This window comes from Eurosta solidaginis, chromosome 2 (genome assembly GCF_040869045.1).
Source record: "Eurosta solidaginis isolate ZX-2024a chromosome 2, ASM4086904v1, whole genome shotgun sequence".
In the NCBI taxonomy this organism is placed as follows: domain Eukaryota; kingdom Metazoa; phylum Arthropoda; class Insecta; order Diptera; family Tephritidae; genus Eurosta; species Eurosta solidaginis.
Window position 1 is genome coordinate 8,912,500 of NC_090320.1, and position 17,289 is coordinate 8,929,788.

At 37.5% G+C, this 17,289-nt stretch overlaps 1 protein-coding gene across 14 annotated transcripts in view; it reads right to left on the minus strand.

Moving 5' to 3' along the window:
* The window catches only part of nAChRalpha6 (nicotinic acetylcholine receptor alpha6), a 694,673-nt gene that overhangs the window by 506,864 nt on the left and 170,520 nt on the right, over positions 1-17,289 (minus strand). For all 14 annotated transcript variants that reach the window (XM_067764329.1, XM_067764328.1, XM_067764323.1 and 11 more), the window contains one exon: positions 10,033-12,156. In XM_067764329.1, coding sequence (XP_067620430.1) covers positions 10,033-10,081 — 49 coding nt within the window. In that variant the 5' untranslated portion in view covers positions 10,082-12,156. The remainder of the gene's footprint in view (positions 1-10,032; positions 12,157-17,289) is intronic.

The following is a 17,289-nucleotide window of genomic DNA, read 5'->3' on the forward strand; positions in this document are numbered from 1 at the left end:
GACAACCAAAGCAATTGCGACTCGTATTTTCACCTTATGAGAATGGAGCAAGGGAATGAATGGTTCCGACATGTTGTCTTTTATGCAGCTAACAAGTCAACATCATTCAGATTATTGCGGCACACTACATAGATTCCCTTTGCGAACCGCCCCTTCCTATCGCGAGATAGTTACCAGAATGTCGTTATATCCTGGAACCTAGATGATTTTAATACTAAATAGTTTCATAAAATCAGGTGACAGTTGAGCTTTTTGCACAACATCCCCTACTCATTCCTGGAAGCTTATGACTTCTTCTGACTTCGAGTTTATACTAAAATCCCTGAAAGTGGGAGCATTCTTAATAAAGACAGGACATCCAATGAAGCAAAAATTTCAGCTAAATTCTCAATCCACAGTCTCATCTTTGGGGTCACCAAGTAAGTTAATTATTCCGAATTAATTTTTCAACGCGTTCGTTAATCAAGACGTAAGTAGTGAAGTGAGTAAATAAAGCAAAAGCTGGCGCATAGTAGTCTTTTGTGCTGGCGATGAAGACTGGAGCGAAATGCTATGAAATGAAGTTCACAGATCGAAAGTAGATTCCTAGCTAAAATAGAAGCAAGCAGATTTTAGCCACGCCCAATTAACTGACATCAAAAAAATTTACAATTTTCAGTGTATCGAGACTTCAAGGTGATAAGTAAGTGACCGAGTTTAGTGAGGAGGGCTTTTCCTGGGAAATATTTGGCTAAGAAGATTTTGTAGCGATGCAGTAATCATGATACGTCTCAAATACCTGAAAAGCACTTCCGTATGCTAAAGCTGCACCAACTACGGCTTCGTGGAAAGTGTCACCTAATTTACGAGGCGATGGTGGTAGAAAGATAAAATCGTTTCCAGATGAAGTCGAGTCTCATTAAGTAACTTCGGGAAAATGTTAAGCGAAAACTGTAGAAAAAGAGGCAAGTAATAGTCAGGGACGAGCAGCCTCAGTTATCTTGCACAGCCATGGAGAGCTGTGAACTATATCGTGAACATGCAGTATGGTGGCGTCCAGGCGCGTCATCTATCTTCGGGACAAAATAAGGCTTAAGGTAATGGACAAGAATCCAAGTCTTCCGGAAAACAACTGCGAAATTCTCTGAACAGACAATTTCTTCTTTTACTGTGAAATCTTTTCTGTTCAGTTGATGTCAGAAAAGGAGTGAAAATGAAAGGTTTCTGGCCTTCCAACGTGTTATAAATGGGTTGCTGTAGATTACCTCGACTGGTGCGCTACCTAGCGGAAGTTTTTCTTCTTTCATTGCAATTGTAAGTTTCTAGCTCACCAAAAAGGTACATGAAAACCGATCTCAAGGTTTCATGTTTCTAGTTCAATGAGAAGTTACTTGAAAGTCGATAGGAAAGTTCCACATGCTCTGTATGGGTTTTCTGAAAATTTCTAAATCTTTCGTAGAAGTTTTATCCTAGATATTGTATCTTAATAGGGCTCTAAACTATGTTCAAAGTTTCAGGTTTGTAGGTTATAGGGAAAATACCTGAAACTGTAGAGCCAATTTCCCAAATTTGAGCAAGTTTTTTAAATAACGTTCCTGACGCCACCAAAGGATTACTTCCCGTCTGTTACATCACCTTCTGGTTGTGACGTATGTTCCAAGCTTCCAAACTCTATCTGAACAAGAACTCAAAAATAAACTGCAAAATTTTCCAATTTCGAACTCAAATTCCCGGCAAACATGAAAGCCGCTTATTAATGTGACCCATCCCAATGTATTAAAACGTAACCATATATATGTACTATTAACTATACAATTCACGTCCCGAACAAATATCAAATCAATCCTCTGTGATCTGATCAACTACGGAACAAGACGCCGTCATGTGGTATGAGTTTTAATAATACAAATCAGTAAAGTAAAAAAAATCCAATAAAAGTAGCAAAAAATGGGTATAAAAATAAAGTTATAAAAATAATAACAAAGTGAGAAGCATTATGATGCAGCGTAACGTAATGCAGGAGTGGAAAAAATAGTCACTTGCACAGACATGGCGTTTGTACTCGCACCTACGCACACACCAATCCCAGCGCAAAGCGTCCAACTGCACAGTGCACACACCATCTACAATTTTGCAGTAGCTACCGGAAATTGTTGTAAGGATATACGACGAGCGCGTTGTCGTAGTTATGACAACGTCATATCGTAGCGCATGAATGATTGTTAGTGTTATTTTTGGTATTGAAGTTATATTTGCTGCAGTTGAAGACAGAGTAAGCAAATAAACAAAACAAAGTGAGGGAATAATAATTTGAGTTTTATTTGTATTTTTGTTCAAACTTCTAATTTCGTGACTGTTTCGCAACAATGTTTCGTCTGTTGCTGAATAATTCAATTTTGAATAGTTCCAATACGATTTCAATACTACAGAACGAATCCTTCTCGTTAAAATGATGAAATTTCGTCAGCAACAATCTAATATTGGTTCTCATGAAATTCTGTCAGTGATCCAGCGAAGCTTCTGCCCAAGCATGGCGGAACCAGACAAGGTTGCAGCAAACAAACAAACACATAAATTCCAAGTATTTTTTTTTCCTTTTTTTTTGTTATTCGATAGCCTCACGTCAAAATCGTACTTTGTTAGAAGTTGAAATGTCAAAAACAGATTAAAAAAATATGATTCAGTTGATTTCTGGGTGTTAACTGTATGGTTCTGCTTTGTGCCCACGCAATGTGGAACTACGCATGATATTTTGTTTATTTGCAGACTCTGCTCAAGACATATCTACATACTACTTCCTTCCTTTCATCGCTGCACCACATACAGCCGACAGGCATCGATGAGTACTTATGCTTGCAATTGCAATGCTTTCTCTCGTCTACAAGCGGCTGAGTATTGCCATTGGTGTGCCAGAAGCAACAACAAAAAAATCAACAACTACAGTACAAACAGCATCAATAAAATGTCTCATTGCAAACTTTCGCTTGGCTGTTATTTTTTTTATGCTCCCCCACTTCAGTGGTATAAGGTGCTTTGTGCGGGTGTTTGTGTTCATGTTTCCTTTTTTGTATTTAGCGTATGAAAATATTTTTTCAATAAAATACATATTTATTGAAAATGCAAAAAAATGCATTTATGCTTATAAAAGTTGCAGTCAAACGAGAAAATGAAATGAAAACTTGTCTTTTGTGGAAGAGCAATATTAAGTACAGACAAGTGGAAGCGCAAAAAATGTGATTGCCTTTATAAATTTTTGTGAACTTAGTAACCCGGAAGATGGATAAAGACTTTAGAAGACAGCTCTTTTATGGGCTATCATTCATTAATATGAAAAGTACTATGCGTGAGTGCGTACGTGTGTATGTATTTGTTGTCGGCATCGTATGGGGTTTATCCTCAGTTGCTACTTGATGTGTCAGCTTTATTCGATCCATATGCAGCTTCTCTATTGTTCGGATGTATTCCTAATGGATGGATATGTTATGAAAACTTTATGATATCGGCTAATTGGTCTTAAAGGATTGGCGAAAAATCTTGAATCTTATGTCACGGCTTTCGCAGCTAAAGAGAACCTAAGCCGCGGCTATGTTCCCAACAATATCAAGTGGCTACATATTCAGCATTGCATGCATGGTTAGAGTTGGCGTTGTACGATCTCAAACATTTATTACATGGTTGCCCGTTCTTTTAATAGACATCGTAATGCGTTCTTCCAGGCCGAGATTGACGTCGAAGTGCTTAGATCTTTAAGTAGGGTCATATTTGCCCGAGAAGTGAACTAGGGACGGACTTCTTAAAAAAAAATGTTATTTATTTTTCGACTCGCTTAAAAATTCCATTCATAGCTACATCTTTGACCCGGTTGTATTTGATATTTTTACCTTCTCGAGAGGACTATTTTAAACAAATTTTATTTAATTTTGGCCCCAACCTATTCAACCAAATTTTATTTATGATATGATTGATTTGGGATACTTTTTTCGGAAAGTCTACCAGGAGCAAACTTTTCGAAAAAATAATATTTATGGTTCGATGGGAGGGGAAAGTGTATAAAAAGCGGTAGCGAACAGGGTGAAAGAGACAAGGTAAAAGGACAGGACACGGAAGAAGAAAGACAAAAAGAAGCGAGACGGACAGATATAAGGAAAGGAAAATTTAAAGAAACGTGAGAAATGCAGGGGTTGCGGCGAAGAGATCCACAGGGATCGGCTGAAAGAAGAGGGATTGAAGAGAGATAGGCAGAGGTAGAGAAAGAGGGTTGAGAGAAGCAGAGGCCGAGGCTGTTTAGAGGTCTTAGCAAGGGAGGATGAATGAAAAGATATATTATTACTAGGTCTGGAAGCACTGCGACCTTTGTGCAGAACTATTGTGCAAGAAAAGTTATATAAGTACAAAGTAAGAAAAAGCACTAAATGAGAGAACGTTGGAGAAAGAAGACAACGTGAGTATTAATCAAATGGATTTTTTTTAATACTGATTCCTGAAATTCGTTTGCCTTATTTAATCATGAAGAGCTCAACTCTGGTTACGTGCATCTAGATATATTCTCCAATCATCTTTGATCCCAATTTTTTAACCCAACACAAGTGCGGACATTTTTATTTATCTCATACACGCTGCTCTGTATGTTAGTCTAGGACATTTAGCGAATTAGGCTGCACTAAAAAAATATACTCACTATGGCTTTATAGCAATTGGTATGTCACAATATAAGATGAGTTTTCATTACAGCTCCATCAAACCTGTCAGAGGATACCAATAGTGCTACCCAAACCATGGATCTTTGAAAATCCAAATTTTCAAAATATTTATAGTGCGTATAAATCTCCTATTTCTATAATTCTGTATAGAAAGGCGAGCCATCGCAATCGATATATGTATGATGATTTCATCATAGTGTCTATGAGGAATTTTACGGTTTCCTCGCTGCTCGTTTCCCAGCACTTAATTGCTGCTTAAGCACACAAAAAACAGGATTCTCCGAAACATGGTTCGAGGCTTCGTGGACTGGTTGCAAGCTACCATCTTTCAATAAATGTTTTTTCGTGAACTCTGCTAGGATTTCGTCAATTCTAGTTTATAAATACTAAACACTATCAGTTCGAGGCTAACTCCCAATCCCTTCCTTTGCTTCGTACTCCTCTTGTTATGTGCAAACACTGGACATTTTCAGATTAACTTTCAAACTGTCCAATTTACATTTTGAATAATTGTCTCTGGAGACTGTTTACGATACATGGGTTCTGCTCTATAACCAACAGACAAAACGGATCAGCTTACTTCACATCTGAATGAATAAGCTTTCTAGCATACAGCAGTTATCCTTAAATGAGCCATGAAGCCTTAGTGTGCCTCTCAGCCATTTAAATTTTACCCCACCTTTGCTCTACGGTAGTGTAGTGGAAGGAGAAATGGTGGCACCAATATTATTTCAGAACTAATTGTAAATTAAAAGTAAACTAGACGAGCTGTTACATGTTACAAAATTGTTGTTGTACAGTGTAATAGTTCTCGAACTAACTGATTTACACAACATATATTTAATGGTCAACAATTTGTTGTCTTGTTCAGCGATTGCCCAAAGTGTTTATACAAAAAGGTAAAACGGTAATTAAATTATAAAATCGTTCATGCAATAAACAAAAAAAAAAAACAAAATGTTGCTCTACTTTTCGTCACGCAAAGCGGATTACAGAAAATGTGAGCAAAATGCATTTGGACTCATATCGGCAGCACTAAATTTTTACTTTGAAAAAGTTTGTAAATTTAGAATTTTACGCTACAAACAAAACGCAACAGCATGCAAAGCATAAAATGGAAGCGGGAAATAAAATGCAGGAAAAACGTAATAAAATTGCATTTAAAAACTAACCATTTGCAGTAAGTACTTGTGAGTTTGCAACGGTTTTATACTCGTTTGAAATTGACGAGTTGATATGAGAATATTTAATAAGTGATTTTTTGAAAGCTGGTTGCAAACAGTATTTCGTTGAAAGTCGTGTTGTTGAGGTGTAACCATCCTTGCTCACGTTATGGGGAATACAAAATGTAAGCGTGTGTATCGCTTTGTTATAGACGTGTTATCCATTTTGTTTCGACAAGTTATCGGCTTGTCATAGGTGTATTATCGACGCGACGTATACGAGTTAACGACTTGTTATCGAGGTGTTATAAGTGTTCTATCGGTAACGAGGTTATCGATTTATCATCCACGAGCTATTGGTTTGCTATCAAAAAATTATCGATTTATGATCGAAAAGTTTTCATTTAGTTATCGACTAGTGTTACTTATTTGCGCATGTTCTCGATTTGTTTTCCAAAAATTTGTCGATTTGTTATCGAAAAATGATTGGTGTTTTATCGAAAAGTTAAAGACTTGTTGTCGTAAATAATCTAAAATATCCACTATTTATCGATGTGTTATCAAAAAGTTATCGGATTTGTTATCGAAAAGTTATCGTTTTATTGTCGAAAAGCTATGGAGTATTTATTGAAAAGTACTCGATTTGTAATCGAAAAGCTATCGATATATTCTCGGTGTCACCAATTTGTTATTGGCGTGTTGTAGATTTCGTGTCGACGGAATCGGCGGTTTTTTATGACACAGATACGGATAAAATCGGCGACACTTATATTAAACATATTTAACAAGCGGGTGAGTAGTTACAACTTGTCGGTGTCGGTTATTACACATAAGAAGCCGGCGAAATTTAAGTTTTCTAGATGTTAATTTTATAGACCAGTCAAAACGCGTCGCTTCCAGTTTCACAATCCAAATTTTGCTAAAACCAACAAGGGAAGGTCGATCGCGGCTTACTCAGCTCTCCGAGTACTTATTTAAGACCGAAGTCGGCTGCAGGAACCATATTCAGCTACCAATTAACTTTGCCTTACTTTCCCCTGAACATACTTACAGCTGGTTAACATTTGATTTGCTACACTAACACCTTAAAGCTCTCAGTAGTCGGCAAATTAAAAATATTTCCACATATTTAGATTATACTCAGAGAGAAGTTTTTTTCTCGCTTCTCAAACGTAAACACACTGTCCTGCCATAAGCGAAGAAACGGCAACTGACCTTTAATGAAAAAACGTTAACCGTAACCAACGCAAATATTATAACAGTAAATATAGACACTCGTTTGCTTGGATGAGGTCTGCGTTGGACAGCATTAAAGCATTTGATGTGCTTAAAGCGCAACTGAAATGGAAAGGAGCAGAGAGGATGGGAAGAAGAATTTTTTTATACCGCCCACTAGCTAAAGTAGGTAATGAAGAGATATTTTTTGACGGCTACAAGGCGAGTACTTACTTTGTAAAAAAAATCCATTATGGCTGTTTGCTTAGGTAAATATAATAGAAATATCACACAAAAAAATTATTATTTTAATTAAATGTAAATAGGGTCGAAGATGTTTCGCGCCCGTTGTAAATGTAGACGAGACTAAGGCAATGCAACAGTTAAGTGTATACGAGACTGTAGCGAGGCAGGCGCGCTAATACAAAGGAGGATTGGAAGTTTATGGAAATGAAACCATTTATTTGATGCAGAACAATTTCACTTCGGTTTTATCAGTCTTTGATTATATTCGTTTCATATTAGAAATAAACTATTTATTGTTTGCTCTTTGTGTAGGCTCTGTTAATAACTCCGATATACTTTTAGGTAGGGCTTGCACAAATATGTTTTTATATGAGTCAGTGGTATAACTCTTTATTGAATTAGGATTAGAGAAAAAGGTCTACCTAGCGTTTTGGGTAAAGCACGGGATTTTTAGTGTCCTTGGCGCCCAACGTTTGACGATAAACACATTAGCGCAACATATATGGCTCACTTGCTACCAGGAATTTTGTGGCCTTCGTCAGACTACCCTTCAGTAATATCAAGCAGTCACTAACTGTTTTCGTGCATACAAAAAGTGAGTCCAGATCTTTTGTTGGCGCGCCCAACATTGGACGATACTATATATGTGGCTCACTTGCTACCAGTAATCTTGTGACCGTTTCCAAATTAGCTTCAGTAATATCAAACAGTTACGCACTGATTTCGTGCATATGAAAAGTGATCTTTTGTTTGCTCCCAACGTTGGGCGATACGTAACATATGCGTCTAACTTGCTACCAGGAATCCAGTGACCTACACAGCTTGGCAGCTCCATGCCGGACGCACCAATGCATTGTGTGATCAGGCTATATGAGTTTTGTCTTAAACGTGGAAATTGGCGAGTAAAAATTGGCCGAGTTACTGGCGATAAAGGCTACCGTAGGAACAAGACACAACGTTTGGCATATATGACTGAGTGTGTGAGATATTTTTTTGCATAAGATGAGGTCCGATTGATATTACTTCTGGCACTCAGAACTATTTAGCGCTTATTTAGGCTATGCCATGAAATAGTAGAAGCAAGAGCCGCTGAGCATATGCTTAGCCATAAGAAGAGGCCCGCTTCATATTTATTCTGATATTATGCTAATTTCAGCTATGTAAGGCAATCATAGAAGCAAAACCCAACGTGCAAGCAACTGAGGGTGTGGGGGCGCTTGATATTACTCTTTGCACAAGAAGCGATTGGACTGCCAGAAGACGACATCTTCATTAAGAGTTGAAATTTTGCCTAACTTTTTGTTCTTCAACATCAAAAGATTTTGATAAATTATAACCCACGACGAGCGTTATCTTAAAGGGATAGCATTCATATCAAGCGAAATTTTATCACCCTGCGTCAATCCATAAATCATCCTTCAAATAGCATGCAGACTTCTATCGAGTCTAATGGACAATCGTAACCCCACCTTCCCATTCAAATATGCGCTCTTGTATACTATAGGTATATACAATCTACATACAACACAACTCCCCACATAGCCGTGCATTAATATTAATGAAACTCTGGAGAAAATATTGAAATATGTGGGGAATATAAAAGAAAGAATACAAATTTTTTAAACAAACATAAATTAGTTGAACGCTTTTATGGCTGCGCCAAGCATCATAACCGGCAAGTGATAAAAAAGTAAAAGCAGCGGGAGTTCCCGAAAAGTAATATTTTTTAGTAAGTAGGTAAGTAGTCAACGCTAAGCTCAAGCATGCAGAATGACATAGGCAAACATAAGTAAGATGAAAGTAGCTTTTAAATATAAAGAGACCGCCGCAAATCTTCACTGTGTAAATGTCAAGGGATCATCTCGTAAACTAGCTGATTTTTGGACTACTAAGTTTAAGTTTTTTTAAATTATTTGAGGTTGATGAGCGAACAGCTGGTGTAGTCTTAGGAGGCTATGTGGTATAGGAAATATTTATCGATACTGAAATTCCTGCTTTTTTTTTGTTTTTGTTTGGAAATAATATTGTTTTACGGAAACCAGGATCTCTTTGATTGTGAAGAAGACGTATCTTTTTTTGTCTTGAGAAGACTGCCTAGCGATGATGCCCTCAAAAAACCACTATTTCTGTGTTAGTCTCTGGCTGCATATTGACAACGGATAACTAAGGCTATTATGATTCTGAGAAAACCTAATTTATTCTTAACAAAAAAACTAAACTGCAGCTCAACTAGACTCTCAGTCAAAGAGTCTTGAATAATGTCACCAAATACAGCACAAAGACTGTATCTGCAATAGGAAATTTGCCTGTACTTTGGGCATCCAATACTTAGCCGGTGGAAGAATGGAATTTCTCAGAAACTCAACTTGCGGGAATCTCACCTCAATCTCATTGCGAAGACTATAGTATAACATAACTCCTCAGTTTTCTTAAAATATTATGAACTTGCTAATTCAAGAGTTGTGGTAACTAAACTAAACAATGCACTCAGATACAAGTCGCTACAACAACAATCGCACGATTCGTCTCATTTGCATTTCAAAACTTTTTTTTTAACACACTTTCATTAATGTACAATTTAAGTCAATAGAGACGTCGAAGTTTGCTGCAAAAATGATGAAAACCAAAACCAAACCAAAAATATTATCATGAGCTCCCCTGACAATGTCAACTAAGCCAACGAAATTTACCCTCAAGGGCTATTGAAGTCAAAATTTATATTTACTCACCTTTAATTATCACAAGAAAGAACAACACGACAAGCAGCGACGGGTCCATGTCCTTAGATTTCAGCTACAATATAAACACACGTACAACTGTTGTTGATGTTGCTGGTGGGAGTATTTAAATAGACGTCGTAGAGTCGTTGTTGATTCAGTACAATTAAATGCAGATAAAGGTGCAGTGAAACGAGAGCTGTGCGCTTTCCTTAAAGTTGCTGATATCTTCTCTGTAGTGGGTGGGTTGGGTTAGTAAACGCGTGCCGCGATAAGTGCGCTTTGTAAGATGACGATTGGCTAAAGCCTTTAAAAAGCGAAACGATACTTAGTAAATTAAACGTAAGCGAGCGCGCGCGTAAACGTAACGCGTTTGTATAGAAATGCGAACAACCGAAAGCAACGTGTTACTATGTTGAAGCGCGTAAATATAAGCGATTCAGTGCAACATTGAGCCTTTTCTTGCAAATATCACAAAACTCAAAAGTAAACTAGTAAAGAGGTGAGTGAGTTGCGGTGGGTTTGGTTTATGGATTCAGGTTGCAGAGAGGTTAATCACAAGTTGACGAATTTGTGCGCGCGTAATAGAGACAGATGTGGCGCGTACGTAGCGCAGCAGCAAATACCAATAAGCGACCTAATCAATACACTTGAGACAATTTGTATGAGTTTCAAATCTTTGCGGAAACAAACAATTCACAGGTTAAGTGTATGCAAACAAACGCCTGAAATGGTGAGCGCGCGACGCTATCGCAAGCGGTGTCGCTTTGGTTGCGGTGTATAAGGTAGTTCGCGCGCGCAATCTAGTGGAGGCGTGGTGTTAGGCGCGTGTGTATGTTACTGAGCGCTTATCAATTGTTTGAGCGCGCCTTATTATGCTGTTATTTTAGCACTTCGGCGATAATATCTTGGGTGGTTGCGCGTGTGTCTTGCTGTTTTCTCAAGCGCAAGTTTGAAAATTATTATTTATTAAATGTAATCACAGCGCTGTGAGGTACGCAGTTCGCCGCAGTGTTAATTCTAACCTCCTTGACTGCTGCGCGTCGCGGTAAAATTGTGCGCTACGTGTGTTAATGTAGCTGAGTTGCTTTGGGAAATCAACTTTTTGGCAATTATTGTTTGACTCGGTTGAGTTTTCCCACTCACTCTCTTACGCTGGTCGTGTCTTTCAGGGACTTTTTTTTTGAAATATTTAGTTTTCGCTCCTCTTACTTCCGCACTTTGTTATTTGCGTAGTGTCTACTTTTAATTTTCAAGCACGAATTTCTTTTACCTCATTGTGTTGCTTTCATCTCTCAATTGTTTGCTCTCTTTTTTTTTATATGCTTATATTTTTTCTTTTACCCACGCGCAACGCAATCGCTTGTTCGTTTACTCACTCAATGCCTTCGCAAGTTGAAATAGCGTAATCCCCCGTGAATTTTTGCCGTTACTTCGTTTGCCTATTGTTTATTGTTTCAAAATTTTCGGCGTCATTTGTTCTAGCAGACGCGTGTTCTGTTATTTGTGTTGCGCTCTTAGTTTTTACGCGTTTATTCCGTTTTTAGATTCAAGTTTAATTGATTTTAAGTATATTTTTTTTATTTTTGATTTTATAGTTTAAGATTCTATTTGAAATTATTATTTTTTTGCATTTTTTTTATCTTATTTTTTTATGATAAACTTTTTCCATAAACTTTATATTTATTTCTCAAATTTTGTTACTTATTAGTTTTAATTTAATGTCTACTTTGTTCATCATTCCAAAACTAATTTCTTTCTTATTAATTTTTTTCTTTCTAAATTTTATTTCAACTTTTTTCTTCTTATCTTTCTTCTGATTTCACGCTTAATTGCTATGTGGGAACACAATTTTTACAGCATCTTTAATTAATTTTTTTTCTTTTTCTTTTTGAGTTCCTACTTTGCACTTATCTATTTCCTTATTTGACGCTTCAAGAAACCGTATTTATTAACGCTAGTTTATTTCATTATTTATTTTTTGTATTATCTGTACTAATATATTTATTATTATTACTTCCTTAGCTGACTTATTCTATATTTGTTTGTTTGTAAGTTTGTGTGCGTAGAATCGTTGTTTTTGAGTAGTTAAACCACGTCCTGGCAGTTGCGGGACTTAGTTCTTCCATGAAAGTACTGAAACGAAATAGAAGGAAAAGTTTTATTAATTTTTTTGCGATTTTATTTGGGAGTTTATCAGCTGCAGGTATGAAAATTTAATAAACCAAAATATTCTTCGTCAAACAGCTGCTATTTCAAGATCACCAAGTCTCTCTTTCAGACTTACTCATGCAATATGTAACTTTCACTTAACGCTAGATTTCCCGATTTTCAAGTACAATAAGTGACGGAGGCTGAACTTAGCGAGCTGCCAAATAATATAAACCCAACCTAACCTAATCTGAACATCTCCAGTTAAGTTAGATTTTAACTGGGGTATAGAAATCTATCGCATAGCTTCATTTGACATTCTCGTTTTCACCAACACAGGTGGACACACCCCCGGTTAAGCCAATAATTCTGAATATTTTGTAGAACAAATCGGAAAAATTTATTGTGAATACACGAGAACTACCCAAACAGCTGACTATTGTTAACACCGTTTCCTTGCGCTTAACTGATACGCGAAGCTTCAGTTAACGAAATTTTTGATAACTTATATATAAGTAACTAACTGAGGATGGTTAAAACGGCCCTTATTAGTAAATATGTTGCTGGGCTTTTATGGCCTGCTTGTTTTAACCATGTACGATACATCAAATCAGTGCCCTTAGCACCTTACAACACTAACACTGCGAAGATCAATATTAAAAAAATATATATATACATAACTACTATACACCCTTGAAAAATGGGTATACTCTAGCCGAAGTTTCGACTTTTAAGCTATAAAAATTAACTAACTGTTGAATGAAGGTTTATAGTCTCCAAATCAGTTGGTGCGATTACAAGGAAACTTTCGATCTTTCAGCAAGCGTCGTGCTATATGAAACTGCAAAAAACTCGGCAAACCGTGGTCTTAGAAGCATCCTTATAGAAACCACTGGCTCTGAAAAGAAAGCTTAGTACTGCCATTTCGTTGCTATTCCTTTATAAACTTTGGGTACATACTATTTCTATATGTTTTTAATTCTAATTGTGTGGAATACTTATGGCGCGCTCTCAAGAGCTAAGTAAGATTGGATTTATAGCAGTGCTTTTATAATTTAGAGATCATTGCAAAGCGAGCAGCGGGGCATTCATATGGCTGAGTGTATAAAGGCATCTGCCTATACACTAGTATAAAGTATGAATGTTGTAGATTTCGAGTTCAATATTCAACTCCCGAGAAGCTAGCTGATGAAGAAATGAAATCCGGAAACATGTCCCTAGTTAGCCATCTCCGTTTTTAAACTTTGTAATTTTTCTCTAACATTAATAACAAAAACAATTGTATAAAACAATATGAGCGTGTCTCGCTAATTAAAATACATATATTTTTAATAGCTATAGAGTTCCTGGAAAAAGGAGAAAAAGTTAGCCAAAACTTCGCAAAATATTAGTCCTTATTTTTATATTTAAAAAAAAATTTTTAATGCCAAATAGATTTTGTAGACAATAAATAATAACACAATATTTCTTTTTTTTTTGGCAACGGCCGATTTATGCATTGTACGATAAACGCGACCCCTCAGTACCATGAAGATGCAACCAATGGCATCGTGGTATCCATCTGTAATGTTAACATGTTCACATGGTGCCTAAAGTACTCGTGCAGGTTTCCAAGTTGTTGTTGTTGTTGTTGCAGCGATAGGTACCCTCCCCGAAGGCATTGGAGAGTGTTATCGAGTTGATGGTCCTTTGCCGGATGCAGATCCGGTACGTTTCCGGTACCAATCCCGACATGCGACCTTCTTGGCCATAACGCCCTCCCACCCCCTAGATCCATGAGGAGTTCGGGGTCGCCAGAGCCTCGGCTGTTAATGAAAACAGGATTCGTCACGGATAGGTGAGGTTGATAATTGGCTTTGGAGAAGCTATGTATTGCGCTGGCAACCTGAAAGGGCTGCGCTACACAAACCCTTGAATCCGGTATTTTAGTCGCCTCTTACGACAGGCATACCTGCCGCGGGTATATTCTAATCCGCTGGGCCATGTAGTATGTACGTGTGTGTTTGTGTATGTGCGCACACATGAAATGTTGCACCAACCGTAAGTGATTGCCGTTTCTGTAGTCAAACGCACTCAAATGTAGTACAAACGCTATTATAAATAGATACAATATATAGCAGGTTTTTAGGCGCCTTAAACACAGTCGCCAACGCCAACGGCTGCTCGTAGATAAACAAAGCGTATACAGGTAGCAATTGAGAAAATAGACGACAAGAACAACACAAATTCAACCATACACTACTCCGAGCAACGGCATTATCATCGTAATCATTATCATCCATATGCTGAACAGCAGCATCCATCGCCAACGCCATCAATATTCATAATCAACAAATTGAGGTCACATATGACTAGGTCGATACTGCTGGCTATTGGGTGTAGGTAGTAGAGATATACGCAGCCGCCGAATATCAAAATTATCGGCGCGGTAGCGGTGGCGGCGGCGGCGGCGGCGGCAGCGTTCGGCACATTACTATATTTTCTACTCGTTTAATACTGTTTAGGTCATTTATTGTACATGTCGATAAATCGGTCGGATATGGTCGAAAGTGGCATCAACGGATGCGCATCACTGCCAGTTATAAGAAACTAATTGCGAAATTTAACTTCTTCTAACTGTTCAAAAATTTATTTTGAAAAACGGGGGCTTTCGATGTCACGTAAACACGGACATGACATCACCCAATTCACCAAGTTATTAAAACAAATCACTAAAATAAAAGTTATATAATAAGTTTGTATGCTCACTTTGCATATTTTTTTTCAAAATATTAATAATGAACAATGAATTGAAATAAAATGTCCCAAGGCGAACATATTTTCAAATTGTCCTCAAGTTGTTAAAAAAAGCAAATTACCCAAAAAAGTGCCTATTTTTTTTTTTTTAATTTTATATTGCGATTGGCTGAAAGAATAAGCGAAATCAGTGATTCAAAATCTTTCAGTAGGCTCTAGGAGCATAAACACTCCACATTCACCATCTGTTGTTAATTTGCAAAACTATACAATAGCGTCTGAGATGTAAATTTTGATTTCCACACTTCATTCTTCAACACCCAAGTCTCCCGGTTTGACAATTTCTAAAGTTGGTGGCCCTATTCAAAACTAGACCCTTGGAGTTAATCACATTGATTATAGCCTATCAACCAAGTTTAAATATCACCTACACGTTGCGGCTCTTTTTACAAATGTGAATACGTAGGCACATATATTTACCAGGTGAGGCTTTGTCCTTCGCAAGAACACTCAAAGTGATGAAGCAAAAGCTCTCCCAAGACAGTCGAAATAATGACCGTGTGTGCTACTACCCTAACGTAGCGGACAGTCGAACTAGTCTGAAAACTGAAGCTACGCCGTCATCCATAAGGAGCTCTTATATCATAAGGCCGGAAAACCACAGCTAACATCTTTCAACTTAAAATCGGTCTTCTTTCATTCTAAAATATCGTTTTGGTTTAACGAAGACTATTGAAATCAATGTTGTGAAGACAAACGTCCGCAAACTTTGGTCTACATTTTAAAAATTTTATCCAGGGTCCTTGTAAAATTTTAATTAAGTAGATGCTACGAGGATTATACGATTTTCACCCATGAGTTACGCAATGACATCCACTTAGACTGCTTATGATTTTGAGGGCGGCATCCTTGGCCGAATAGTCACTTCCTAACATTTCAAGGTGTTTCTCTGGTGTAGCTCGGCAGCATAGCGCGACAAAAATATCCATTAGAAAGTCTTCCGAGCTACACCTAGAGATTCAAGGAGAGTGACATCGACGAAGGTATGAGTTCGAAGTCGCAGTCCTATAGCTTCTGTGCTGGCATATGGTATGAGGGCAGGAGGCGTGTTATCGACTGGTGGTCGGGATTGCTGCTGTTCGCATATCGGGAATTGTAGCTCTTAAAAACACCCGAAAAAACTGGAGGCGCCCTGTGCCACGAGAGTCATGAGTATTAATAGACCATTAATAGCAAACGTAAGTCGCCTTTGTGCGTGACCGCCAAGGAGCCACAAATGATTTAAATAAATTATGTTCACGACGATTATTAGGAGTTAACCCTGGGTGAAACTGCGCTTTGCACGAGATATACAGACAAAAGCGTGACCATTTTATGTATCTCTATTTCTTTTCAGCAGACGTAGCGGTACCAATTCCAAAGACCGGGGTTAGGTTCGAAGCATCTCTGAAGTAAGTGAACGAGGGACAATCCCTCCGCAAGGAGCTACTCCTCAAATTTTTGAACGACCTGCGAGATTTTGAGGCAAAAACACCGGATATTTCCGAAATGCCCATAACGTTGATTTCCTTAAATACATACAAACAAAACCCTTCCTAAATATTATTTTTTTTAAATAAAAAAATTAAGCTTTTTTAAGTAAGAACACCGGCCGATAAAGTGATCTGCGTAAACCTCTAGTAGGTAGTCAGACTATGAACGGTGCATAGCAATATATGCATACATATTTACATGCTTATGAATGTCAGTATAACGAAGAGTTGCGTACAGAAACCCAAACTACCATGCAGTTATGTCTACAACTCCACTTACGATACCATTTGTTATGAATTTCTATCGGCATATTTATTGATATGCGTCCTCAATGGCTTGACAGGTAAAATCATATACCAGCCGCCAGTCAGCAGCCTCTTGCCTCACCAGCCGGCAGCAGCCCCGCAGCATCGCTATTTCTCATCACTCCATGCTCTGCAAATTGTTTACGGTGTATTTTGAAGTAGGGTTGCATGTATGCTCTACGTTTGTAGTTGTTTTGAAGCTTGAGCTTGCTCAGTTCGAAGTGGCATCTATGAGTAGCTATAACATGTTTGCTGTCAATTTCAATACCATTTATATTGATTTTAAAAATTGGTTTAATTTATTTATCAAGTGTTGGTTTGTCACACATTCATATTTGACTAGGCGATATAAAATTTGAAGCTCTAATTTTATTGGGTATTTATTAGTAATTTGATGATTGACATATTTCTACTTGTTCCAGGAAGTAAAAAGTGCATTTTCATGTTTCAATGCCAGATATAAGCACTCGAAGCTAATTATAACTCACATGACCACATTGAACCGTCTGGGTCATAACGTCCCACCTCTTTTAATTCCATGAAG